At 49.4% G+C, this 26414-nt stretch overlaps 1 protein-coding gene across 15 annotated transcripts in view; it reads left to right on the forward strand.

Annotated features, from left to right (window-relative positions):
• The window catches only part of ZMYND8 (zinc finger MYND-type containing 8), a 248958-nt gene that overhangs the window by 200020 nt on the left and 22524 nt on the right, over positions 1-26414 (forward strand). For 11 of the 15 annotated variants that reach the window (XM_063958910.1, XM_063958912.1, XM_063958909.1 and 8 more), the window contains 2 exons: positions 937-1323; positions 1953-2137. In XM_063958910.1, coding sequence (XP_063814980.1) covers positions 937-1323; positions 1953-2137 — 572 coding nt within the window. Of the gene's footprint in view, positions 1-936; positions 1324-1952; positions 2138-16913; positions 17070-26414 lie in introns of those variants that run through there. The other 4 variants (XM_063958917.1, XM_063958918.1, XM_063958922.1 and 1 more) reach the window with 2 other exon arrangements.

Consider the following 26414-nt stretch of genomic DNA (forward strand, 5'->3'; position numbering starts at 1 on the left):
TGACAATCCATACTCCATTTTGCTTTTACACATCAAAGTGCAGGGAGTTTCAATATACCTTATATTTTTGGCCTATGCTTATATAATACACTCTAGGTACACCTAATGGTATTAAAGTGTAGCCTGTACCTTCACATGTAGGAGGCAGCCTTGATATAAGCTGAACCAATATTTAGGACAATAAAGCCTATCCGTTCACTAAGAACGCATGTCATCACTGAGGCATGAGACACTAGTTCATAGGTCTCCACAGGACCCCACACAGTGTTTTGCATATAACCCAGCAGGTGCACAGGTGTATTAATTACTCACAGACACATTTTAAAAGGTCCGCAGTTGGAGTTAATTATTTCACTTGTGATTCTGTGAGGAGACCTGCAAAACATGCACTGTGTGGGGGTAATGAGGACCAAGTTTGCAGACCTATGCACTAGTTCCTTGTGAATTAACAGGCAAAATATTAGGTAAATCAAAAAATGGCTTCCTACAGTATCTACATGTGATGGATCCATTTTAATTACATATACTTTAAAGCAGATTGGCTAGCAGAGGGCAGCGCAACCCTAAATAATGTATGCCCTGCACATCATTTCTGGTGTTGGTTTGTGGGTTCATTTGTAATAATTAATTCTCTATAGCTGTGGTTCCCAAACGCAGTTCTTATGTCACCCCAACTGTCCAGGTTTTAAGGCTGTCCACACTTAGGCAGGTGACTTAATTAGTACCTCAGTCAGTTTGATTTTACCATCTGTGCACAAGCAGGGGTATCCCTAAAATCTCAATTGTTGTGGTGCCTGGAGCACTGTTTGGGAACCACTGCTCAATAGAGGACATTCTCACTCATTGCAGATTGTATAAAGCTTATGTATCCATTTTGCTAGTACTTGTAAAGTTATAATAATAATACTAATAATCTCTGAATGATTTTCTTTGCAGCGAAGGTATCGGCTGCAGCTAATGCCAGCAGCCAGCCACCGGCTGAAGCCCCTATCATGACCCGATCTGCAGCCCAGGCGGTCCCTGCAGTGGGGGTAACGGTGACCTCCAGTGCAGTAGCAGCGGTGACTTCTCCAGCTGCTGCTACCGGGAGCCCAGTGAAGAAACAAAGACCCCTTCTGCCAAAGGAGACTGTCCCCACTGTGCAGAGAGTGGTGTGGAATTCTTCCAGTAAGTTTCAGACCTCATCCCAGAAATGGCATATGCAGAAAGTTCAGAGACAGCAACAGCAGCAGCAGCAGCAGCCTCCACCACCACCCCCAACCACACCTGCACCACCACAGTCTCCACAAGGGACGAGATACCAGACACGGCAGGCTGTTAAAGGTATAAAATCCAGGTCGCAACCACTGTAACCAGAGATTCTTGTTGTTTCAGTCATTTTGTTCAGTGGTGCCCACATCTGTATGGAGCGTGAGGATCCCACATTTCACAAGACAGTCAGCTTTCCCTTTTCTCGTATATACTAGAAGTCCAGTATATGTCCTGGCTGTAAAGAGAGTATAATGAGCTAGCAAAGACTTTACAGTAAAAGACTATTTGCACATATTTATAAAGATTAAATGGTTGTACTTGGCAATAGGTTCTAGCTTTTTCCTAGAGTAATGAGATACGTTATGCCTTCATAATTGGATTTATATCATTTCACCCACTCCTGTACATTTTACAAACTGCTGCACTAAGTATTTAGATAATTTCATGACTTTAGCCCCCTCAGGGTCACTATTAGTTGAAATCAAATGGTTTTTCTGCCAGAGAAATGGAGTCAGGCTTTCTAGGGGAATACATTTTAAAGTGAGGAAGCATATGGGCAAAAATAGTTCCATCACTTAGTACTCGAGTACATTTAGATTTTGCTAGAGGAAGAAAAGAGCAAGTGAGTATGTAAGGCTCTGTGAGTTATTGCCATTAATGATGAGATTAGTATAATGTGATTAATCTTCTTGTGATTATAGCAGTGCAACAAAAAGAAGTAACACAAACCACTACTACATCCACCATAACCCTGGTGACCAGTGCCCCACCGCTAGCTGTGGTGACCACTCCCGGACAGTCTCTGACCACGTCAATCACTAGCGACCTTCCTATAGCTACTGCCTCTGCTGATGTTGCTGCTGATATCGCTAAATACACCAGCAAGGTAAGTGTCCAAAATACAACATCATCTTTGGTGTTTCATACCAACATCCCACTATGTTCCTTGCTTTATAAAGCATATTACTTTTTATTTCCAAAATAAATGTTTTCAAAAGCTGTTCTTGACCAGCCACAGCAAGCTAGAGTTCATATTAATTAACCAATTCTATATTAACATTGGTTGCTTAGAAAGCTGCATCATGTTTGGATCCAAGGTGCTCAGCACCAAAGTCTGTTCAGTAGCTATCACTGGTAGGCAGCCTGACATGATCAGCGATTTCCTTAATTGTTGGGAGGACCTACAGTATGGCAGCACAAAGAGTGTATCTCCTCTACCACAAACTACTACCTCTAGAGCACAGTTTCTCAGACTCGGTCCTCAGGACCCCACACCGTTCACGTTTTCCAGGTCTCCTCACAAAATCACAAGTGAAATAATTAGCTCCACCTGTGGATTTTTAAAATGTGTCAGTGAGTAAAAAGGTAAACCTGTGCACCTGCTAGGTAAGCTTTAAAACGGGAACTGTGTGGGGTCCTGAGGACTGAGTTTGAGAACCACTTCTCTAACCTGGATCGATGTGCTGGTACGCAAAGGGGGGTAACAACAAAGGGGGTGATTCCGAGTTGTTCGCTCGCTAGCTGCTTTTAGCAGCATTGCACACGCTAAGCCGCTGCCCTCTGGGAGTGTATCTTAGCTTAGCAGAAGTGCGAATGAAAGATTAGCAGAATTGCGAATAGAAATTTCTTAGCAGTTTCTGAGTAGCTCCAGACTTACTCAGCCATTGCGACCAGCTCAGTCCTTTTCGTTCCTGGTTTGACGTCACAAACACACCCAGCGTTTGCCCAACCACTCCCCCGTTTCTCCAGCCACTCCTGCGTTTTGCAACTCGAACGGCTGTGTTTTTCTGCACACTCCCATAAAACGGCTAGTTTCCGCCCAGAAACACCCACTTCCTGTCAATCACACTACGATCAGCACAGCGATGAAAAAGCTTCGTTATGCCGTGAATAAAATACCTAACTTTTGTGTAAAATAACTAAGCGCATGCGCTTTGCGAACCTTGCGCATGCACAGTAAGCGACTAATCGCAGTATAGCGAAAATCGTCAACGAGCGAACAACTCGGAATGACCCCCAAAGTGTAGAGCGAAAGATTAATTAATTAAACATTAAGAAAAGGTTCCATTAAAAAAAAAAGCCTTACCTCATTCCTCCCAATCAGATTTCTGCTGCGGGGTACACTGGGCTCCACAAGGATTGGACAATGGGGTGTAGAATAGGATCTTGATCCGAGGCACCAACAGGCTCAAAGCTTTGACTGTTCCCAGAATGCACAGCGCTGCCTCCTATATCACCCCGCCTCCCAGCACAGGATCTCCGTTTTGTAAGTTGGTGCTGCAGTAAGCAGGCACTTAACAGAGGGGCTGCTCCAAGCAGCCCTAAGAAAAGCTTTTTATGAGGTAAAAAGTGAAGACTTCAAGGGCAGCAGCGGTGGTAAATGTCTTGTGACATTCACTGCTGCAGCTCCAGCTCTCCCCAGCGGCGCTGTACACTCCCGATCCCTGGTTGCCGGGTACCTACAGCGGAGGCTCCGGTTTTCTTCACGTTAGACACACACGGCTGGGGCTCTCCAGGATCGCGTGGCCGCGCTTCGGGAGGTGGTAAGTGGGTCCCGCTTGCAGGACCCGGTCTTTATCGCGATCCGGCGCGGTCAGTGGGAGGCGGGCCGCGCGCTGGCGGTGGACACTGTGGCAGTACAGGCGATCCCACTAGATCACCAGGGCATGGGCGCAGGTCAGGTTTTCTCTCTAAACCAATTCTTATATCGCCCACAGTACCCGGTGGTTTTGCCAGCAGAGGGGATAAGGCTTAGACCTGAAGCCCCTCCCCCAGCCCCAGGGCGCCATTTCTAGCAAGTGTTCCCGCCCTGGAGCTGCATATCTGTCTTTTCCTCACTCCCTGTCAGTGTCTGCGGCGCCATTATCCCTCAGCTCACTGTTCCTGGGACTGCTTGGGCAAATCCTCCTATGTAAAGCCGCCTGGTTGTCAGCGCTGTGCCTTTACATGACACTTAAGTATTCTACCTGCCTTTTTAGACAGTGATAGTTAAGAAAGAGTGCATTTAGTCAGGGTTTTATAGTACAATTACCCTGTGATATACATCCAGTTCTTACTGTGTACTGTTATATCTATTTTCTCTCACGTCCTTGAGGATGCTGGGACTCCGTAAGGACCATGGGGAATAGACGGGCTCCGCAGGAGATAGGGCAGTTTAAGAAAGCTTTGGACTCTGGGTGTGCACTGGCTCCTCCCTCTATGCCCATCCTCCAGACCTCAGTTTTACACTGTGCCCAGAGCAAGATGGGTGCACTGCAGAGAGCTCTCCAGAGTTCTCTGCCTAGAAGCATTTTTGTTTGGATTTTTTTTTCTACCTTTAACTACTTTTTCACAGGGAGCACTGCTGGCAACAGGCTCCCTGCATCGAGGGACTGAGGAGAGAGGAGCAGACCTTCTTGTCAAAGATAGGCTCTGCCTCCTCGGCTACTGGACACCATTAGCGCCAGAGGGGGTGAACGCAGGTTCTTACTGGGTGTCCACCCCCGTGGCCGCGCCGCCGTTCTCCTCACAGAGCTAGAAGTACAGAAGACAGAAGTCGTCAGGCGGCAGAAGCCTTCAGCTTCACTGAGGTAACGCACAGCACTGCAGCTGTGCGTCATTGCTCCCATACTCCGGTCACTGTAAGGGTGCAGGGGGGGGGGGGGGGCGGCGCCCTGGGCAGCAATATAAACCTCTGCATGGCAAAAAGACTATATACATGTACAGGTGGGCTCTGTACATGTATATAAAAGAGCCTCCGCCATATTTTACTAAGTTTGAGCGGGACAGCAGCCTGCCGCTGAGGGGGCGGGGCTTCTCCCTCAGCACTCACCAGCGCAATTTTCTCTCCACAGCACTGCTGAGAGGAATCTCCCCGGACTCTCCCCTGCTTACACACGGTGAAAGGGTGCTTAAAAGAGAGAGGGGGGGGGAGGGCACATAATTGGCGGTTTACAAATTATACAGCGCTGCTGGGGGAAAACATTTTGTGTTGGTCTCCAGGGTTATTGCGCTGGGGTGTGTGCTGGCATACTCTCTCTCTGTCTCTCCAAAGGGCCTTGACAAGGGATACTGTCTTCAGGAAAGGGGTTCCCTGTGTGTGTGTGAAGTGTGTCGGTACGCGTGTGTCGACATGTTTGACGAGGAAGGCTCGCTTAATGTGGAGGGGGAGTGCTTGAATGTCATGTCGCCGTCGGCAACACTGACACCGGAATGGGTGGATATGCTGAATGTCTTGAATGCAAATGTCAATCTATTGCATAAAAGATTAGACAAGGCAGAAGCTAGGGATCAGTCAGGTAGCCAGTCCATGCCTGTCCCTGGGGCGCCAGGTCCTTCGGGGTCTCAGAAGCGCATCATATCCCAGATCGATGACACAGATACCGATACAGATAGTGACTCTAGTGTCGACTATGAAGATGCAAAATTACAGCCGAAGGTGGCTAAGGGTATAAGGTACATGATTATTGCCATTAAAGAGGTTTTGCATATTACTGAGGAACCCCCTGTCCCTGACACGAGGGTACACATGTATAAAGGGAAAAAGCCTGAAGTCACTTTTCCATCCTCATTTGAATTAAGTGACTTGTGCGAAAAGGCTTGGGAATCTCCAGATAGGAGACCACAAGTTCCCAAAAGGATTCTCATGGCGTATCCTTTTCCACAAACTGATAGGATACACTGGGAATCTTCGCCAAAAGTTGACAAGGCGCTGACACGTTTGTCCAAAAAGGTGGCACTGCCTTCTCAGGATACGGCTTCCCTCAAGGAACCTGCTGATCGAAGGCAGGAAATTACCTTAAAGCACATTTACAATCATTCCGGTACTATTGCTCGACCGGCTATGGCGTCGGCCTGGGTTTGTAGTGCGGTTGTGGCATGGGCAGATTCCTTATCTACGGAAATTGACACCTTAGATAGGGACGCCATTCAAATGACCATAGAGCATATCAGAGATGCTGCCTTGTATATGAGGGATGCTCAGAGACATTTGTTTATTAAGCTCCAGAATAAATGCTATGTCTATTTCTGCTAGGCGGCTCTTGTGGATCCGACAGTGGACGGGAGATGCCGATTCAAAGCGGCATATGGAGTCCTTGCCTTACAAAGGGGTGGAGTTGTTTGGAGACGGCCTCTCGGATCTTGTCTCTACGGCTACGGCTGGTAAGTCAAATTTCTTACCTTATGTCCCCCCGCAGCATACAAAAAAGGCACCTCATTATCAAATGCAGTCCTTTCGTTCCAATGAAAACAAGAAGGTACGTGGATCATCCTTTGTTGCCAGAGGGAAAGGCAGGGGAAAAAAGCTGCACACAGCTAGTTCCCAAGAGCAGAAGTCCTCCCCTGCGTCTGCAAAGTCCACCGCATGACGCTGGGGCTTTCCGAGGGGAGGCAGATCTGGTGGGGGCTCGTCTTCGGTTTTTCAGCCACATCTGGGTTCACTCGCAGGTGGATCGGATCCTTGGGCATTAGAGATTGTTTCTCAGGGATACAGGCTGGAATTCGAAGACTTGCCTTCTCGCCGATTTTTCAAATCGGCTCTGCCGGCTTCCCCGTCAGAGAGGGAGCTAGTGTTGGCAGCAATCCAAAAATTGTATATTCAACAGGTGATTGTCACAGTTCCTCATCTTCAGCAAAGAGAGGGATATTACTCAACCCTGTTTGTGGTCCCGAAACCGGACAGTTCGGTCAGACCCATTTTAAACCTGAAATCTCTGAACCTGTACTTGAAGAGGTTCAAGTTCAAAATGGAATCACTCAGGGCGGTCATCGCCAGCCTGGAGGGGGGGGGGATTGGATGGTGTCCCTGGACATAAAGGATGCTTACCTTCATGTTCCGATATTCCCCCCGCATCAGGCGTTCCCTGAGATTTGCAGTGCAGGACTGTCACTACCAATTTCAGACGTTGCCGTTTGGGCTTTCCACGGCCCCGAGAATTTTCACCAAGGTAATGGCGGAAATGATGGTGCTCCTGCGCAGGCAGGGGGTCACAATTATCCCATACTTGGACGATCTCCTCATAAAGGCGAGATCTCGGGAGAGGTTGCTGGACAGCGTGTCTCTGTCCATGAAGACGTTGCAGATACACGGCTGGATTCTCAATATTCCGAAGTCCCAGCTAGTCCCTGCAACGCGTCTGACCTTTTTGGGGCTGATTCTAGACACAGACCAGAAAAAGGTTTTTCTTCCGATCGAAAAGGTTCAGGAACTCATAGCCATGGTCAGGAACCTATTAAAACCAAAAAAGGTTTCAGTGCATCATTGCACGCGGGTCCTGGGGAAGATGGTGGCTTCCTACGAGGCCATCCCTTTTGGCAGGTTCCATGCGAGGACTTTTCAATGGGACCTCTTGGACAAGTGGTCCGGGTCCCATTTACAAATGCATCAAAGGATCACCCTGTCTCCCAGGACCAGGGTATCTCTCCTGTGGTGGCTGAACAGTGCTCACTTACTAGAAGGTCGCAGGTTTGGCATTCAGGACTGGGTCCTGGTGACCACGGACGCAAGCCTCCGAGGCTGGGGAGCAGTGACACTGGGAAGAAATTTACAAGGTCTCTGGTCAAGCCTAGAGTCTTGTCTCCACATCAACGTCCTGGAGTTGAGGGCCATATACAACGCCCTGCGTCAAGCGGAGGAATTGCTTCGGAGAAAACCGGTTCTGATTCAGTCAGACAATTTCACGGCAGTGGCTCATATAAACCGCCAAGGCGGAACAAGGAGCAGAATGGCCATGGCAGAAGCGACCAGGATTCTACGCTGGGTGGAAGGCCATGTAAGCGCGCGGTCAGCGGTGTTCATCCCGGGGGTGGACATCTGGGAGGCGGACTTCCTCAGCAGGCACGACCTGCATCCGGGAGAGTGGGGACTTCATCAAGAAGTCTTTGCACAGATCACGGATCGTTGGGGACTGCCTCAAATCGACATGATGGCATCCCGTCTCAACAAAAAGCTAAAGCGGTATTGCGCCAGGTCAAGGGACCCTCAGGCGGTAGCGGTAGACGCTCTGGTGACACCTTGGGTGTTCAGATCGGTCTATGTGTTTCCTCCTCTTCCTCTCATACCCAAGGTGTTGAGAATAATACGAAGAAGCAGGGTCAGAACAATACTCATTGTTCCGGATTGGCCACGGAGTACTTGGTATCCGGAGCTGCAAGAGTTGCTCGCAGGGGATCCGTGGCCTCTTCCTCTAAGGCAGGACCTGCTGCGGCAGGGGCCCTGTCTGTTCCAAGACTTACCGCGGCTGCGTTTGACGGCATGGCGGTTGAACGCCGGATCCTAGCGGAAAAAGGGATTCCGGAGGAAGTCATTCCTACCCTGATCAAGGCTAGGAAAGACGTGACGTATATGGCGGAAATATGTTTCTTGGTGTGAGGCCAGAGCTGCTCCTACGGAGGAGTTCCATTTGGGCCGTCTACTTCACTTCCTTCAAACAGGAGTGACTTTGGGCCTAAAATTAGGGTCCATAAAGGTCCAGATTTTGGCCTTATCCATTTTCTTTCAAAGAGAATTGTCCTCTATTCCTGAAGTACAGACCTTTGTGAAGGGAGTGCTGCATATTCAGCCTCCCTTTGTGCCTCCGGTGGAGCCTTGGGATCTTAACGTGGTGTTACGTTTCCTCAAGTCACCTTGGTTTGAACCACTCAAAACTGTGGAGTTGAAATACCTCACGTGGAAAGTGGTCATGTTGTTGGCGTTAGCTTCGGCAAGACGTGTTTCCGAATTGGCGGCTTTATCACATAAAAGCCCATACTTGGTTTTGCACGTGGATAGGGCAGAGTTGAGGACTCGCCCTCACTTTCTGCCAAAAGTGGTCTCATCTTTTCATGTGAACCAACCTATTGTCGTGCCTGTGGCTACATGGGACTTGGAGGATTCAGAGTCCCTGGATGTAGTCAGGGCTTTGAAGATTTATGTGACCAGAACGGCTAGAATCAGGAAGACTGAAGCTTTGTTCGTTCTGTATGCGGCCAACAAGGTTGGCGCTCCTGCTTCAAAGCAGACTATTGCTCGCTGGATCTGTAACACGATTCAGCAGGCGCATTCTACGGCAGGATTGCCGTTACCGAAATCGGTTAAGACCCACTCCACTAGGAAAGTGGGCTCTTCTTGGGCGGCTGCCCGAGGGGTCTCGGCATTACAGTTGTGCCGAGCAGCTACTTGGTCGGGGACAAACACCTTTGCAAAGTTCTATAAGTTTGATACCCTGGCTGAGGAGGACCTCCTGTTTGCTCAATCGGTGCTGCAGAGTCATCCGCACTCTCCCGCCCGTTTGGGAGCTTTGGTATAATCCCCATGGTCCTTACGGAGTCCCAGCATCCTCAAGGACGTTAGAGAAAATAAGATTTTACTTACCGGTAAATCTATTTCTCGTAGTCCGTAGAGGATGCTGGGCGCCCGTCCCATGTGCGGACTTCTTCTGCAAGACTTGTATATAGTTATTGCTTACATAAGGGTTATGTTATAGTTTTTCGGTGGAACCGTGGCTATGTTGTTGTTCATACTGTTAACTGGGTAAGTTTATCACAAGTTATACAGTGTGATTGGTGTGGCTGGTATGGATCTCGCCCTTAGATTTACAAAAATCCTTCCTCGTACTGTCCATCTCCTCTGGGCACAGTTTCCCTAACTGAGGTCTGGAGGAGGGGCATAGAGGGAGGAGCCAGTGCACACCCAGAGTCCAAAGCTTTCTTAATGTGCCCTACCTCCTGCGGAGCCCGTCTATTCCCCATGGTCCTTACGGAGTCCCAGCATCCTCTACGGACTACGAGAAATAGATTTACCGGTAAGTAAAATCTTATTGTTATATAGCTGTGTAAGCTAGTCCAGTGCAGTATTATTGTCAGTAATAACCTCTGCATTGTACAAACTGTGACTTTGTGTGTACATTTGATAGCTGAGTGGTGTCCATTTCGTGTCTTTCACTCATCTTGCTATCCCTATATTCTATAACCTGAGGGGGCTTGGTGCGTCAGGTGTTATCTAATATAGGATTTTCACAAAGATATACTGTATTACGTATTTTTCTCTGTGATTTAGTCACCATATCTCTCCTTTATCTCTGCTAGTGCTGTCTACACTGCGCAGGGGTTTGGGTTTAGAGGTATAGTGCTGCTGATAATTGTAGTGTGTTACCTCATACTGCAAGTTATATCATGTCTGCTTTTGAGGGTATCGGTTCTGGGGCGGAACACACTGCTGGTGTTGCTGAAGCCACAGACAAATATGAGGAGAATATAGCAGCTGTGGGCTCTGGTTCTGGGGGCTCCTTGCCCCCCAGTGGGACTGTGGCAGCGGAGGCACATACTGACCCGCCGCTTTTTCCACACTTCTGCATACGCTAGTTCATAAACTAACACCCCCTATGGGACCCCCAATGCCGTTACAACCGTATGTGGTCCCTACAGCTAACGCGCCGTAGGCGGACGATTTATCTGCTCAATTAAAGAAGTTGAACCAGTCCTTGACTACTAAAAAGTCTGACCAACGCTCGCCTAAGTCCAAGATGTCCTCTAAGCGAGCGCTTGTCTCCTCACAATCCACTGCCGTCACTGACACCTCGTCTGATGAAGACAGCACATATACTGACCCCACAGGTTCTGACTCAGATACGGCTGATGGGGAGGGTAGTTCACATGTGGATGTTCCTTATCTTTTGGAGGCTATTAAGTTAATTCTGCAGATTACGGATGATCCCGAGCCATCCGTCCCTTCTAAGAAACCAGATAGGTTCAAGCTTCAGAAGGTGGTTAAACAAGTTTTACCTCACTCTGATCACCTAGTGGATATACGTCAGGAACCCTGGGAAAACCCGGGTACGAAGTTTGTACCTCAAAAGAAGATGCTGGCTCGCTATCCCCTCGCGCCAGAGCTGTCTAAGAATTGGAAACGCCTCCTCCAGTGGACTCACATGTGGCTAGGATGGTGGTTTCCTCAGCTCTACCTGTCACTACCGTCACGTCTCTAAAAGAGCCTATGGATAAACGTGTGGAGGATTGTCTGAAAGCGATTTACACCCTCACGGGTGCTGCACAAAGGCCCACTATTGCAGCTACATGGGCTGCAGAGGCTATTGAAGCATGGGCCTTGGAGTTAGAAGCTGAAATCTCCTCTGACCATGCTAGACAATGCTTGTCATATATTGTCACAGCTTCTCGATATATTAAAGAGGCAGCTTCTGATGCCGGTATCCTAGCAGTCAAGGCCTCTACTACGTCAGTCCTGGCTCGCCGGATATTGTGGCTGAGATCCTGGTCTGTGGATCTGGACTCTAGAAAAACCCTGGAGATACTCCCTTTCAAGGAAGATATACTGTTTGGGGAGGACTTAAATAAGATAGTGGCTGACTTGGCTACTGCCAAAACTGCCTGTCTGCCTAATACCGCTCCTTCTGTGTCGAAGGCTAAAGGTACGTCCTTTCGCCCCTTTTGTCCTTCAGGTAAAGCAAAAGGTCAGGCGTACCATAAGCAGGCCCGCACTTCCAAACCTGGTAAGCCGAAGCCCAAAAGAGCCTGGGCTGCCCATCAGCCAGCTGCCAAGACCGATAAGCCTGCCGCATGACGGGGCGGGCCTCCCCCTGGGGGATCCCAGAGTGGGGGGCCGGCTTCTAGGGTATACCCAGGAATGGTTGAAGACCACTTCAGATGCCTGGGTACGGGAAGTCGTCACTCGAAGTTACGCCATAGCCTTCAAAAACCGACCCCCTCATCGATTTTGCCAGACAGATGTCCCTTTGGACCAGACAAAGGCAAAAACTCTTCACTCAGTGGTACAGACCCTCCTGGATACAGGAGTCGTAGAACAAGTGCCTCTTGCTCAGAGGGGCCAGGGGTACTATTCTCCGCTGTTTCTAGTCCCGAAACCGAATGGGTCCTCCCGGCCCATTCTCAACCTCAAGGCATTGAACAGGTTTGTGAAGATTTCCAAGTTCCGTATGGAAACTCTTCGCTCTATAGTTCTGGCCTTGGAACCTGGGGACTACATGGTCTCCCTGGACATACAGGATGCTGACCTGCATAAGCAGTGTCACATCAACAATACCTGAGGTTTGCTATTGGCAACATCCATTACCAATTTCGGGCATTACCTTTTGGTTTAACAACGGCTCCGCGAGTCTTCACCAAAGTTATGGCGGTGATGACGGTGGTACTCCGCCGTCAAGGGGTCAGGATACTGCCGTATCTGGACGACTTGTTAATCCTGGCAAATTCCCCAGATCTTCTCCTGCGTCATCTGGATATGACGGTCCGGTTTCTACAAGCCCACGGGTGGCTCATCAACTGGAAGAAATCCTCCCTGGTCCCTGCTCAGAGCATGGTGCACCTGGGAGCGCTGTTGGACACTCGCAACCAGAGGTTGTTCTTGTCTCAGGAGGTCCGTCTGTCGCTGCTTTGGTGGCTCCGGGACCAACAATTGTGCAGGGGTCGTCCCTTCTGGATATCCAACTGGGTCCTGTTGACGACAGATGCCAGTCTAAGAGGTTGGGGCGCGGTGCTGGAGCAGCAGTCCCTTCAGGTTCGGTGGACCAAGGAGGAATCTCTCCTCTCGATCAACATTCTAGAATTGCGGGCGGTCTTCAATGCGTTGAACCTGGCCCAGCATTTAATTCAGAACCGTCCTGTTCAAGTACAGTCGGACAACGCCACCACAGTGGCTTACATAAATCATCAAGGCGGCACGTTTGGCAATGAAGGAAGTCTCACGGATTCTACGTTGGGCGGAACGCCATCTACCGGCCATATCGGCAATATTCATTCCGGGAGTCCTGAATTGGGAAGCGGACTTTCTCAGTCTTCAGGACGTACATGCCGGCAAGTGGGGCCTCCATCCAGAAGTGTTTCAACTCCTAGTGGAAAAGTGGGGTCTTCCAGATGTAGATCTGATGGCGTCTCGACACAAATACAAGGTTCCGGTCTTCGGAGCAAGGACAAGGGATCCTCAAGCAGCATTCGTAAATGCGCTGGCGGTGCCGTGGAGGTTTCGGCTGCCGTACGTGTTCCCTCCGGTGTCACTCCTGCCCAGGGTAATTCGGAAGTTCAAGCAAGAAAGAGGAAATCTGCTTCTCATAGCGCCGGCGTGGCCCAGACGGCACTGGTTCTCAGACCTGCAAGGCCTATCGTCAGACCGTCCACTTCTACTTCCACAACGCCCAGACCTCCTCGTTCAGGGCCCCTGTGTCTACCAGGACCTAGCCCGGCTATCTTTGACAGCGTGGCTCTTGAAGCTTCCGTCTTGAGGGCTAAGGGTTTTTCTGAAGAGGTCATTAAAACGATGTTGCGGGCCCGGAAACCGGCTTCTGCTCGGATTTATCATAGGGTCTGGCATTCCTACTTTGTTTGGTGCGCATCTAACAATTATGACGCTTCCAAGTTTAGTACAGCCAAACTTTTGGCTTTTCTGCAGCAAGGCCTAGATTTAGGCCTGCGTCTGGCCTCCCTCAAGGTTCATATTTCTGCCTTGTCGGTGTGGTTTCAGAGAAAAATTGCGACTTTACCTGATGTTCATACTTTCACTCAGGGTGTGTTGCGTATCCAACCTCCCTATGTCCCGCCTGTGGCTCTTTGGGACTTGGTGGTTTTAGAGGCGTTGCAGGAGCCTCCATTTGAACCCCTTGGTTCATCTGACCTTAAGTGGCTTTCCCTTAAGGTGGTGTTCTTGCTGGCTATTGCCTCTGCTAGAAGAGTGTCGGATCTGGGTGCCTTGTCTTGTAGTTCCCCATATCTGATATTTCACCGTGACCGGGCGGTTCTTAGGACTCGTCCCAGGTATTTACCTAAGGTGGTTTCTTCGTTCCACCTTAATCAGGAGATTGTGGTTCCGGCCTTTGTCTCTCCTGATTTGCCTCCCAAAGAGCGGTCTTTGGATGTGGTACGGGCTCTCCGTATCTATGTGAAGAGAACTGCTTCTATTCGAAAATCTGATTCTCTCTTTGTTTTGTTTGGATTTCACAAACGTGGCTGGCCTGCTCACAAGCAGACCCTGGCCAGATGGATTAGAATGGTGATTGCACATGCTTATGTGAGGGCTGGTCTGTCAGCTCCTGCTCACATTACGGCCCATTCTACTCGGTCTGTTGGACCTTCTTGAGCGGCCCAACGTGGTGCGACCCTTGATCAATTGTGCAAGGCGGCTACGTGGTCCTCAGGGAACACGTTCATAAGGTTCTATGCCTTCGATACTGCCGCTTCCCAGGATGCTTCCTTTGGACGCCGAGTTCTTGTGCCCGTTACAGTGCGTCCCCTCCCATAAGGTACTGCTTTAGGACATCCCCATTGTCCAATCCTTGTGGCGCCCAGTGTACCCCGCAGCAGAAAACGAGTTTTATGGTAAGAACTTTCCTTTGTTAAAACTCTTTCTGCGAGGTACACTGGGCTCCACAAGGCGCCCACCCTGACGCACTTAGCTTCTTTGGGTTGGTATGGCATTAGCCGCTGACACTTCTCCTGTCATGAGTGTGGTGTATGTGGCTACTAACCGTTGTCTCTTTTCCTGCTACTGCATTGGGCTGGTTAACTAAAAACTGAGCTCCTGTGCTGGGAGGCGGGGTGATATAGGCCTCCTGGCACTGTGCATTCTGGGAACAGTCAAATCTTTGAGCCTGTTGGTGCCTCGGATCAAGATCCTATTCTACACCCCATTGTCCAATCCTTGTGGAGCCCAGTGTACCTCGCAAAAAGAGTTTTAACAAAGGTAAATTCTTACCATAAAACTCGTTTTAGAGAGCATCGCATAATGGATCACCAAACGTGCACGTCTCAGAGGTTGAAGGTAGTCCAATCTAGTGGCCACCGGTGCAGAAAACATTTGAATTTCTCCCAGAGAGGTGAGGAGCAGCGTTAGCCGTTTATTATATAGGATGCGTCGCTGGTGTAGCTTACACTGTACTCTTGTACAGTATATGTCCTATGGGGACCTGTCCTGTTGATCGCAGCAGGAATTTTTTAGCAGTTGGGCAAAACCATGTGCACTGCAGGGGAGGCAGATATAACATGTGCAGAGAGAGTTAGATTTGGGTGTGGTGTGTTCAATCTGCAATCTAAATTGCAGTGTAAAAATAAAGCAGCCAGTATTTACCCTGCACAGAAACAAAATAACCTACCCAAACCTAACTCTCTCTGCAAATGTTATATCTGCCCCCCCTGCAGTGCACATGGTTTTGCCCAACTGCTAAAAAAAATTCCTGCTGCGATCAACTTGGAATTACCCCCTATGTCTTTCCGGTATCTCACCTATCTGCTTAACCCCATTTCTGATCGAGGAGCACTCCAGAGGGAAATCCTACTCACTAATATGTCTTACAGAGATGGGTGGTCTCAAGATGAATGTCATGTACGTACTATAGGCAAATTCCGGCAATCCTCCCCTCACTATAGGAGTTACTTTTCAGCCACTTCCCAGTTTCAGGATAAGTAAGGACTGGAGTAGGACAGATGGCAACCTATAGTGCAGGGGTTCCCAACCACAGGCCTCAATGCACACGAACATTCCAGGTTTGAAGGCTAGCCATACTTGTGCACAGGTGATTTAACTAGTATCCAAGTTATTTTAATTTAACCATCTGTGCTGAAGCATGGATATCACTATAACCGTTACTGTTAGCGTGCCTTGAAGACCAAGGTTGGGAAACACTGCTATAATGCAAGCTCTGTTCACACTGGGGACGTAGGGATACGTTTGGGAGGCTGTCATCTCTGTACTCTGCCTGGAGGAAGAACATACCTCCAAAAGGAAACCCCTGCTGGATTATGCATTCACTGTCTGTCCTGTCACAGAGAAACAATGCTGTCTGATTCTGTATAATCAGTGTATACAGTGCACATCTGAGTCTTCTATCCTCTCGGATATTCTCACGCTACTATGGTTACTGTAAAAGTCCAATGCAGATGTAGTAAGCCGTGGAGAGAGATAAACTGCCAACCAATCAGCTCCTGTCATATTTTAAACACATCCCGTAACATGGCAGTGAGGAGCCGATTGGCTGGTAATTTCTTTCTCTCCACCTTATCACTCTCCAAGGCTTAGTACATCTCCCCCAAAAAGAGAAAATACACCAGTGACCTGATCGCTTCTTTGCTGAAAAGATCGCAGTACACAGATGTTGTAAAATTAGCGAGCGATGCATGGAAGCTTCCACTAAGGACCAGTCTACTAAGTCAAAGCCCAGCTCTCCACCAAGACTTAAGTCATCTGGCATTAACAGCATGAATGTTGAAGCCACGATTATGAGCTCTTTCTTAAGAGGTCAGTCAAACAATACATACAGGCATAAAATTGGTATCTGCAAAGAACTAGTGTGAAAATTGTATGTTTTCTGGTGCAAAAGGAAAGGCTTCCATATTCACCATTCATGTTATCACACCTTTTGTCCTTTTTACAGTACAGTCTTGACTATGGCCTGAGACTCTGCTCTCTTAAGATCCATGTTTCACCCCTTTAAATTCTTTCAGAAGAAACTGTACTTGAATCTGGAGTCATAGACCTATTTACAGGGAAGTACTCTAGATACAACCACCGTGTGTCCCTCCAGTAGTGCCTTTGGATCTAAATTTGGTTTGGTCAGCTCTGAAACTCCCACCATTTGAGCTTGTGGACGGTGTTAAACTTCAGTTGTACTGTGTTCCCTATGTATCCTCTGCGAGGAGAGTTTCTGAGTTGAGTGCTTTATCTTGTAAGTCTCCTTTTCTAGTATTCCTTGATGAAAAGGCTGTCTCACATACCAAATCATCTTTCTACCTCAAGTGCTTCCTGGGCTGGTTCATTCCTGAAACTTCAGCTGAGTAGCTGCATCTGGCAGCCATCTGGTCCTCATTGCATCTGTAGATTGTAAGCTTGCGAGCAGGGCCTTCCTACCTCTATATCTGTCTGTCTTTGCCCAGTTTTGTTCTATAACTGTTGTTCTAATTGTAAAGCGCAATGGAATATGCTGCGCTATATAAGAAACTGCTAATAAATAAATAAATAATACATTTACCAGAATTTGCCATTTTAATGTTTTTGTGTGTAGGGATGCTAGCTTTGGCTGGAAAGTGTTGCTTCCAGCAGTGTTTGGGCATGCCTTTTCCTAGGGGTGGCTGTGTAATGTTAACTTTAGGGTAGTGTCCCCCAATAGGACAAAAGAAAAAAGAGGATTTTTGTGCTTGTATTAACATAATTTTTCTCTTACGTCCTAGTGGATACTGGGGAACTGTACTTTAGTACCATGGGGTATAGATCGGGTCCATTGGAGCCTGGCACTTTAAAACCTTTAGTGTGTGTGTATGTGTGTGCTGGTTCCTCCCCTCTATGCTTCTCCTACCAGACTCAGTCTAGGAAACTGTGTCCGAGGAGACGGACATACCACGAGAAGAAAACGGTACAACAGCGGTGAGGCGCTAAGACAACACACAACCATAATCAAAAAAGGAGGGCGCTATCCCGAACAGAAGGTAGCAACACCAACCAAACCATGATAGCAAAGCTATTCCAACAACATAATGGGACCACAACTGCGTCGCAGCTAAACTCATACCCAGGTAAGCAGGAAATCGAAGCACTGAGGCGGGCGCCCAGTATCCACTACGGACTACGAGAAAAGGAATTACCGTTAGGTATTAAATTCCTATTTTCTCTTACGTCCTAGTGGATACTGGGGAGCTGTACTTTAGTACCATGGGGAAGTCCCAAAGCTCCCAAACGGGTGGTAGAGTGCTGAGACCCCTGTAAAACCGCCTGACCAAACTGAAGGTCATCCTTGGCCAAGGTGTTGAACCTATAGAACTTAACAAAAGTGTTCGAACCAGACCAAGTAGCAGCTTGGCACAACTGTAAGGCCGAGACACCCCGGGCAGCCGCCCAGGGGGATCCCTCATATCTCGTTGAGTGGGCCTGAGTAGACATCGGCAAAAGGCAGAGCCGCCGAAGTATAGGCTTGTTGAATGGTCAACCTGAGCCAACGAGCAATTGATTGCTTAGAAGCCGGATGACCAATCTTGCTGGCATCATAAAGGACAAACAGCGAATCTGTGCTGGCTCCTCCCCTCTATGCCCCTCCTACCAGACTCAGTTTAGAAAAATGTGCCCAAGGAGCCGGATGCATTTCTCTGGAGCTTCCTTTATTTTTTATTTTAATTCTTTATTTTCAGGTAGTACTGGTTGGTTGGTTGGCAGCCAGTCTACCTACTTCGTGGGACTTAAAGGGGGGACCGAACCAACCACCTGAGGGTTAATGGTTCGTAATCCTAGATGACAGGACACTGAGCTCCTGAGGGGCTGTTTCACACACCATACTGTGTGTGCCCACGCCAGCAGCTAGCCGCCACCCTCTAACAGATGCCGGAAGACCGTCAGGTGCGGTGAGTGTTAACACCGGGGTCCCGGTTAGCAGGTCCCCGGTGCGATTTTGGCGGCATGTCACACGGCGGTTACAAGCCACGAGCTGTGATGCCCGCCGCGGACTACACTGGCTCAGCGGGCTCATGCTCCACAGTGCTCCCGTTCATTAAGCTTTGTGTGTACTGTTTTATGTTAAATCAGCCAGTATAAACATTGGTGGGACTGCGCGCCATTACAGGGGCGGGGCTTCCTAGAGAGCGGGACCATAGGCGGGAAGGCGCCATTTCCAGCTGCTGCAGATCATCAAGGCTGCGTACACGCTGCTCCTCCACGGACCCACGCTGTTACAGACTCTGTACTGGTCATAGCAGGGTGGGAGCACATCAGCGGTAGCGCCGCTGCACTTCTATAAGGGATACACATCTTTCACTGTGTGTAGTTCTGCTGTGTTCTGTGTGCTGGTCTCCGTTTTCTCTGTGTCACTCCAGGGGCTCTCTAGGGTCTGTGTGGAGGTGTTTTTTCATTGAGCTGCGCTGTATTACAGTTGTGTACAATATGTTTGTTGACATAGTTATGTCTGCTGCTTGTAACTCTACCCCTACTTCAGTGAGGTCCCTTATGTGTGAACAATGCTCCTTATCTCCACAGGGACACAGTTCACAGGCACCTGACTGGCTAGATACTTTTAAAAGCATGATTCAGAATGTGAATTCAGAATTAGCTGCAGCTAAAAAGGAGAGACAGGTGTTAAAACAGTCTATGGATTGTATGGCTAAAGCAGCAGATACCATAAAGGCTTCTAAGCCCCCTCTGTTGGTTTCACATAAACGCTCACTGCCACAGGTGCTCCAGTCTGATTCTGATCAGCCTGATGTGGATGATGATGATATGGATGAGGACAGCTCTCTGTCCCCTGGGGTGGAGGCCCTCATTTATGCTATAAGAGAGGTTTTTCACATTCCAGATCAGGAAGCAGAACCAGATGAGGAGTTGTACTTTAATGTTAGACCCAAGACCTCAGCCACTTTTCCTGTGTCTAAGGCATTAATCTCCCTGGACAGAGAGGCATGTGTAAACCCTGACAAGAAATGTAAAACTCCTCAGAGGTTTTTATCTACTTTTCCCCTCCCAGCTGAGGACAGGAAGGTATGGGAAAAACCCCCGTCAGTCGATACGTCTGTGTCCAGACTGTCTAAGAAATTGGTACTGCCAGTGCCAGGGGCTAAATTCCTTAAAGACCCCGCTGACCGTAAAATTGAGACCACTCTCAAGGCAATATATACGGCAGCGGGCGTAGCATAGCGCCCCACAATAGTTTGTGGGTGGATTTCCAGGGCAGTAATTAAGTGGTCCGATAATATTATTAATGGATTAGACACTCTGCCTCAGGATGAGGTCATTACTCTGCTGCAACACATATAGGATGCTGCAAATTTTACGAGCAAGGCTATAAAGGAATTGTGTAAAATAAATGGCCGCAATACTGCTATGGCAGTTTCGGCATGCAGAGCTCTGTGGTTACGTCAATGGTCAGCGGACACCGATTCCAAAAAGGGTGTAGAAAGTCTTTCCTTTACAGGTGATGCCTTCTTTGGGGACAGGTAACGACGGGTAAGTCTACCTATCTGCCGTCGGCTGCGCCACCGTCTAGATGTTCTTATACAGGACCCTCCTTGCAGTCCTTTCGTGTGGCAAGGTTCACAGGCAGGGGCCGGGGGGTCTCCACCACTCCGAGAAGATTTCGTGGTAAGTCCCGTAAACCTGCAACTGCTGCATCCCTGGACCAGACCACCGGATCCCCTGCCGCTAAGCCTTCCACGTGTCGGTTGGCCCCAGCAGCAAGGCAACTTTCAGGTAGGTGCTCACCTTCAACACTTCGCCCACGTGTGGACGAAGTCCTGCCAGGATCCTTGGGTGAGGGACCTCATTTCCCAGGGATACCGGCTGGAATTTCAAACACTTCCTCCTCACAGATTCTTCAAATCGGGCTTACCAGTTTTGCCAGCTGCAAAAGTTACCTTGCAAGAGGCTATTCAAAAACCTTTGCAGACAGGGGTGGTGGTTCCGGTACCTCCTCAGTTACACAACAGGGGTTTTTACTGCAGTCTTTTTGTCGTTCCAAAAAAGACCCATCTTAAACCTGAAGTGTATAAACCCGTATCTGCGGGTGTTCAAATTCAAGATGGAATCCCTGCGGGCAGTGGTGTCCGGTCTGAAGGATGCTTACCTACACATTCCCATGTGGCCCCCTCATCAGGCTTACCTCGGGTTCGCCATCTTGGACAACCATTTCCAGTTTCAGGCCTTGCCCTTTGGCCTGTCCACAGCTCCCAAGGTCTTCACCAAAGTCATGGCGGAGATGATGCTGCAACTGCGCATGATGGGAGTCAACATTGTCCCCTACTTGGACGATCTCCTGATAAAGGCTGTGTCCAGGGAGCGTCTACTGCACAGCATCGATCTGACAACTCCCCTGCTTACGGATCATGGGTGGATCCTAAATTTTCAGAAATCTCACCTGGAACCGACCCAACGTCTTCAGTTCCTGTGAATGATACCGGATACAGTGTCTCAATAGGTGTTTCTTCCGATGGACAAGGGTTTGGTTATCCAGGCTATGGTCTGCTCGGTGCTCCGTCCTCGCAAGGTATCCATACATCTTTGCATCCGCTTGCTGGGCAGGATGGTGGCTGCTTATGAGGCAATCCATTACAGCAGATTTCATGCCCGGTCATTTCAGCTGGATCTGCTGGACAAATGGTCGGGGTCTCACCTTCACATGCATCAGGAAGTGGCCTTATCTCCGAAAGCCCGGATTTCTCTGTTATAGTGGGTACAAGTTCCTCACCTAATAGAAGGCAATATTTTCAATATCCATTCGTGGATTCTACTAACAACGGATGCCAGCCTCCGGGGTTGGGGAGCTGTAACCCAAGGGGCCCAGTTCCAGGGGATATGGTCAATTCAGGAATCTGCTCTGCCGATTAAACATCCTGGAACTCAGGGCAATTTACAATGCTCTTCTGCAAGCTTCCCATCTCCTGAAAGATCAGGCGATCCAGGTTCAATCGGACAACGCCACTGCGGTGGCGTACATAAACCGACAAGGTGGGACAAGAAGCAGAGCGGCGATGCAAGAAGTGTCAAAAATACTCTGCTGAGCGGTGGCCAATGCAAGGGCCATCCTAGCCATATTCATTCCAGGAGTGGACAACTGGGAAGCAGACTTCCTCGGCAGACACAACCTCCATCTGGGGGAATGGGGCCTACATCCCCAGGTGTTTCAACAGTTGATTCACCAGTGGGGCTGTCCACAGATAGATCTGATGGCTTCTCGTCTCAACAAGAAGCTATGCCGTTACTGTTCCAGAATGAGGGATCCGCAGGCTGTAGCGGTGGACGCGCTGAGGACACCGTGGACGTACCTGTTTGTGTATCTGTTCCCTCCTCTACCGCTAATCCCAAAGTTTCTAAAAAGACTAAGAAGGGAAAGCGTTCAGGCAATTCTAATTGACCCGGATTGGCCTCGACGGGCGTGGTACTCGGACCTCCTAACCATGGCTCTGGAGGATCCCTGGCCTCTGCCGCTACAAAAGGATCTTCTTCAACAAGGTCCGTTCGTCTATCCAGACTTACAGCGGCTACGTTTGATGGCTTGGAAGTTGAGAGGGAGATTCTAGCAACGAAGGGTCTTCCCTCCAGGGTTATTTCCACCATGGTCCAGGCCAGGAAGAGGGATACGTATAAACATTATCATCGTATCTGGAAAAAATGTTTCCTGGTGTGAAAGTAGAAAGGTTTCTCCCGTGGAATTTAGAATTGGTCGTTTTCTACTTCTCCTGCAAGCGGGAGTGGATATGGGCCTACATTTAGGCTTCATCAAAGTGCAGCTTTCGGCGCTCTCTCTTTTCTTCCAGAAACAACTTGCCATGTTGCCGGAACTACAAACTTTCCTAAAAGGAGTTCTTCATATGCAACCACCCTTTGTACCTCCCACGGCTCCATGAGATCTCCATGTGGTTCTGTCCTTTCTTCAATCAGACTGGTTTGAACCCTTACATAGGGTGGAGTTGAAATTTCTTGTTTGTCTTTTATGATGCCACCAAGATTGGTGGTCCGGCTTCTAAGCAATCAATTGCTCGTTAGCTCAGGTTGACCATTCAACAAGCCTATACTTCGGCGGCTCTGCCTTTTGCCAATGTCTACTCAGGCCCACTCAACGAGATATGTGGGATCCTCCTGGGCGGCTGCCCGGGATGTCTCGGCCTTACAGTTGTGCCGAGCTGCTACTTGGTCTGGTTCGAACACTTTTGTTAAGTTCTATAGGTTCAACACCTTGGCCAAGGATGACATTCAGTTTGGTCAGGCGGTTTTACAGGGGTTCTCAGCACTCTACCACCCGTTTGGGAGCTTTGGGACTTCCCCATGGTACTAAAGTACAGCTCCCCAGTATCCACTAGGACGTAAGAGAAAATAGGAATTTAATGCCTACTGGTAATTCCTTTTCTCGTAGTCCGTAGTGGATACTGGGCGCCCGCCTCAGTGCTTCGATTTCCTGCTTACCTGGGTATGTGTTTAGTTGGGACGCCGTTGCAGTCCCCTTATGTTGTTGGAATAGCTTTGCTATCCTGGTTTGGTTGGTGTTGCTACCCTCTGTTCGGGTTAGCGCCCTCCTTTTTTGATTATGGTTGTGTGTTGTCTTAGTGCCTCATCGCTGTTGTACCATTTTCTTCTCTCGTGGTATGTCCGTCCTCCTCGGGCACAGTTTCCTAGACTGAATCTGGTAGGAGGGGCATAGAGGGGAGGAGCCAGCACACACATACACACACTAAAGGTTATAAAGTGCCAGGCTCCAGTGGACCCAATCTATACCCCATGGTACTAAAGTACAGTTCCCCAGTATCCACTACGGACTAGAAGAAAAGAAATTACTAGTAGGTATTAAATTCCTATTATCTACTTGCTTTTTGAGGACATGTTGCTTATATGGTTTAAAAAAATGTCTGGTTAAGCAGTATGATTTTTTTTTTTTTGTTTGCTCCATTTTGTTATCGGTTTTCCCTATCCTTCGGGGCTTTAGAAGTTCTTACCTGCTGACCCATTGATGAGGAGCTGCACAATTTGTGTAGTTAACTCCTACAGCAGCCTCTAGACCCCATGGTAGTTGTGTTGCCCCAAAAAGAATCTGAGAAATAGATTTAACATCCATTTTTGTTCACTATCAAGCACAAAGTACAGTGGGAGCAGATAGCATCAGTAGTCAACGGAGTAAGTAGGGTATTCCTATGTTAAAAAGGGGCGTACTGCAGTATATCCTGATGGATGACCATTATATACAGTACTTCTATTACAGAGAGGGCTAGCAAAAGTTAGTTTTCAGTGAGTATAAATCAGGGACGTGCAGGCAGGGGAGGCAGTGCCTCCCCTGTCATAATGATTAATATAATACAAAGATCCTACTTTGTATTATTGTAATCATTTTCAGAATGAAAATGCAGCCAAAGCTATGTGGGAGGCAGCGAAAGCGCTGCCTCCCACTGACAATATTAAAGACGCCGAAGTGGGGGGCGAAAGGGGGCGGGGCCAAGCTGCGGGCTGGAAAAGCCCATTGAAAAACTAATGAAAAGCGGCACTAGAACGTCTGCCTCATTGACAGGGGGTTGTGCCTTCAGCTCACATCAAGGCACACCCCTGTCAATCAGGCAGACGTGATTGGACAATGGCAGGGGTTGGCTGAGCCGGGTGGGCAGAGTGTCAGATGCCATTCCCCCAGGGCGGCCACATTTTAAGTACCGACAGACAGCATTCCCTTCAGGTGGGAGCGTGACAGTCACTCACCAGCCGCTTCTACCTGTGGACACAGCTCAACCACGGAGCTTCTGCAGCTCCTCACCTCCTCCAGTTCAGCAGGGCTTGCAGCAGCTTGAGTGCCCTACCCCCTCTCCGGCCACTTGACGGCTCCCTGCAGCTGCCTGTGTCCCTCTGCTTGTGGGCAGCAGAGTGATCGTGGAACTGGGCGCTCAGTGGAGAGATGAAGGGAAGTGCAGAGTGGTGAATCTCCTGGCTCTGGATACAGACATACTGAAGTGTACTGCTGCGGCCTCATTTTATGTAGCATACCTCCCATTTCTTCAAGTGCCCGATTTTTAGGGGGCGTGGCCTATCGACGAGGGGCGTGGCCTCACGGCAAGTGCCGTGAATGCAAGCCACGCCTCCATTTTTGTAATTATGGGGGCATGAACAGCGCTCAGTGAGCTGCTGGCCATGCCCCCTGTCCCTCTCTACGGGGGGAGGGGGGGCAGAGCCGTAACTAGGTGTGTGCCGATGATGCCTTGCCCACAGTGCAAATGCACTGAGGGCGCACCATCGGGCATCACACCTGCTAGCTCCGAGCCCAGACTGCTGAAGGCGGCGCCACCTGTGTCCCGCTGATGGCGCCGCCCGCCCGTGTCCCTCTGAAGCCACCGCACGCCCGCCTGGACACAACCGTGTCCCACTGAAGCTGCCACCACCCGCCCACCTGTGTTCCGCAACTTCTTCTGAACTCGAAGCCACCGCCGCCCGCCCGCCTGTGTCCAGCTGAAGCCGCCGGCTTCAGCTGGACACAGGCGGGCGGGCGGCTTCAAGTTCAGAGGAAGTTTTCAAGCCGCTGCGGCGTCTGTGTGATAGGCAGGCTTCTCAATAGGCCAGCGGCAGCCCGGCCCCCCTCCCCTGCAATTCGGAAGCCGCTGCCACCCACAAGACTCCTGCTGCTGAAGCCGCCACCCGCCCGCACGTGTCCCGGTGAAGCTGGCGCTGCCCGCAACAGCACGTGAGTGACTACACTATACTACAGTACACTATATTACACTACACTTCACTACAGTACACTACACCATAGTACACTACACTACACCCTAAGGGTAGGAGGGGGGGTGTAAGGGGGAAATCTGCCTGCCGTACTGTGTTAAAGGGGGACTCTGTGTGCTGTAATGTGTAAAAGGGGGCGCTGTCTGCCGTAACATGTAAAAGGTGGACGCTGTCTGCTGTAATGTGTAAAAGGGGGACGCTCTCTGTCGTAATGTATAAAAAAGGAGACGCTGTCTGCCGTAACGTGTAAAAAGGGGACGCTGTCTGCCGTAATGTGTAAAAAGGGGAAGCTGTCTGCCGTAATGTGTAAAAAGGGGACGCTGTCTGCCGTAATATGTAAAAAAGGGGACGCTGTATGCCGTAATGTGTAAAAAAGGGGACGCTGTCTGCCATAATGTGTATAAAAGGGGACGCCCTCTGCCGTAATGTGTAAAAAAGGGGACGCTCTCTGCCGTAATGTGTAAAAAAGGAGACACTCTCTGCCGTAATGTGTAAAAAAGGAGACGCTGTCTGCCGTAACGTGTAAAAAGGGGACGCTGTCTGCCATAATGTGTAAAAGGATCTCTATCTGGTGTAGTGGCGCTACTGTGTGACGTAATTTGAATAATGGAGACTACTGTGCACCATTATATGAATTAGTATTATTTTGTGGTCACACCCCTTTCCCGTGAAGCCATGCCCCTATATTTTTTACGTGCGCCTACGGCGCGCCCTACCGCCAGTTTGCGTTAAGAGGGGGGGGCGCCGATGCCGTTTCTTGCACACAGCACTAAAATGTCTAGTTACGGCACTGAGAGGGGGGTAGTTATGTGACCGGCGGTCAGGAGTCCGCCTTCCCTCTACATCTCGGGGGGACCTCCCCCTACATCCCGCCCCCTCACAATCCCGACGGTCGGCATGCCGACCAACAGGGACTATTTCCACTCGTGGGTGTCCACAACATCCATAGAGTGGGAATAGAAACTGTGGCTACCGCAGGTCACCACCGAGCCCGCAGCATGTCGAGCGAGCCCACAAGGGGATTGTT

This window comes from Pseudophryne corroboree, chromosome 3 (assembly GCF_028390025.1).
Source record: "Pseudophryne corroboree isolate aPseCor3 chromosome 3, aPseCor3.hap2, whole genome shotgun sequence".
NCBI classification, from domain to species: domain Eukaryota; kingdom Metazoa; phylum Chordata; class Amphibia; order Anura; family Myobatrachidae; genus Pseudophryne; species Pseudophryne corroboree.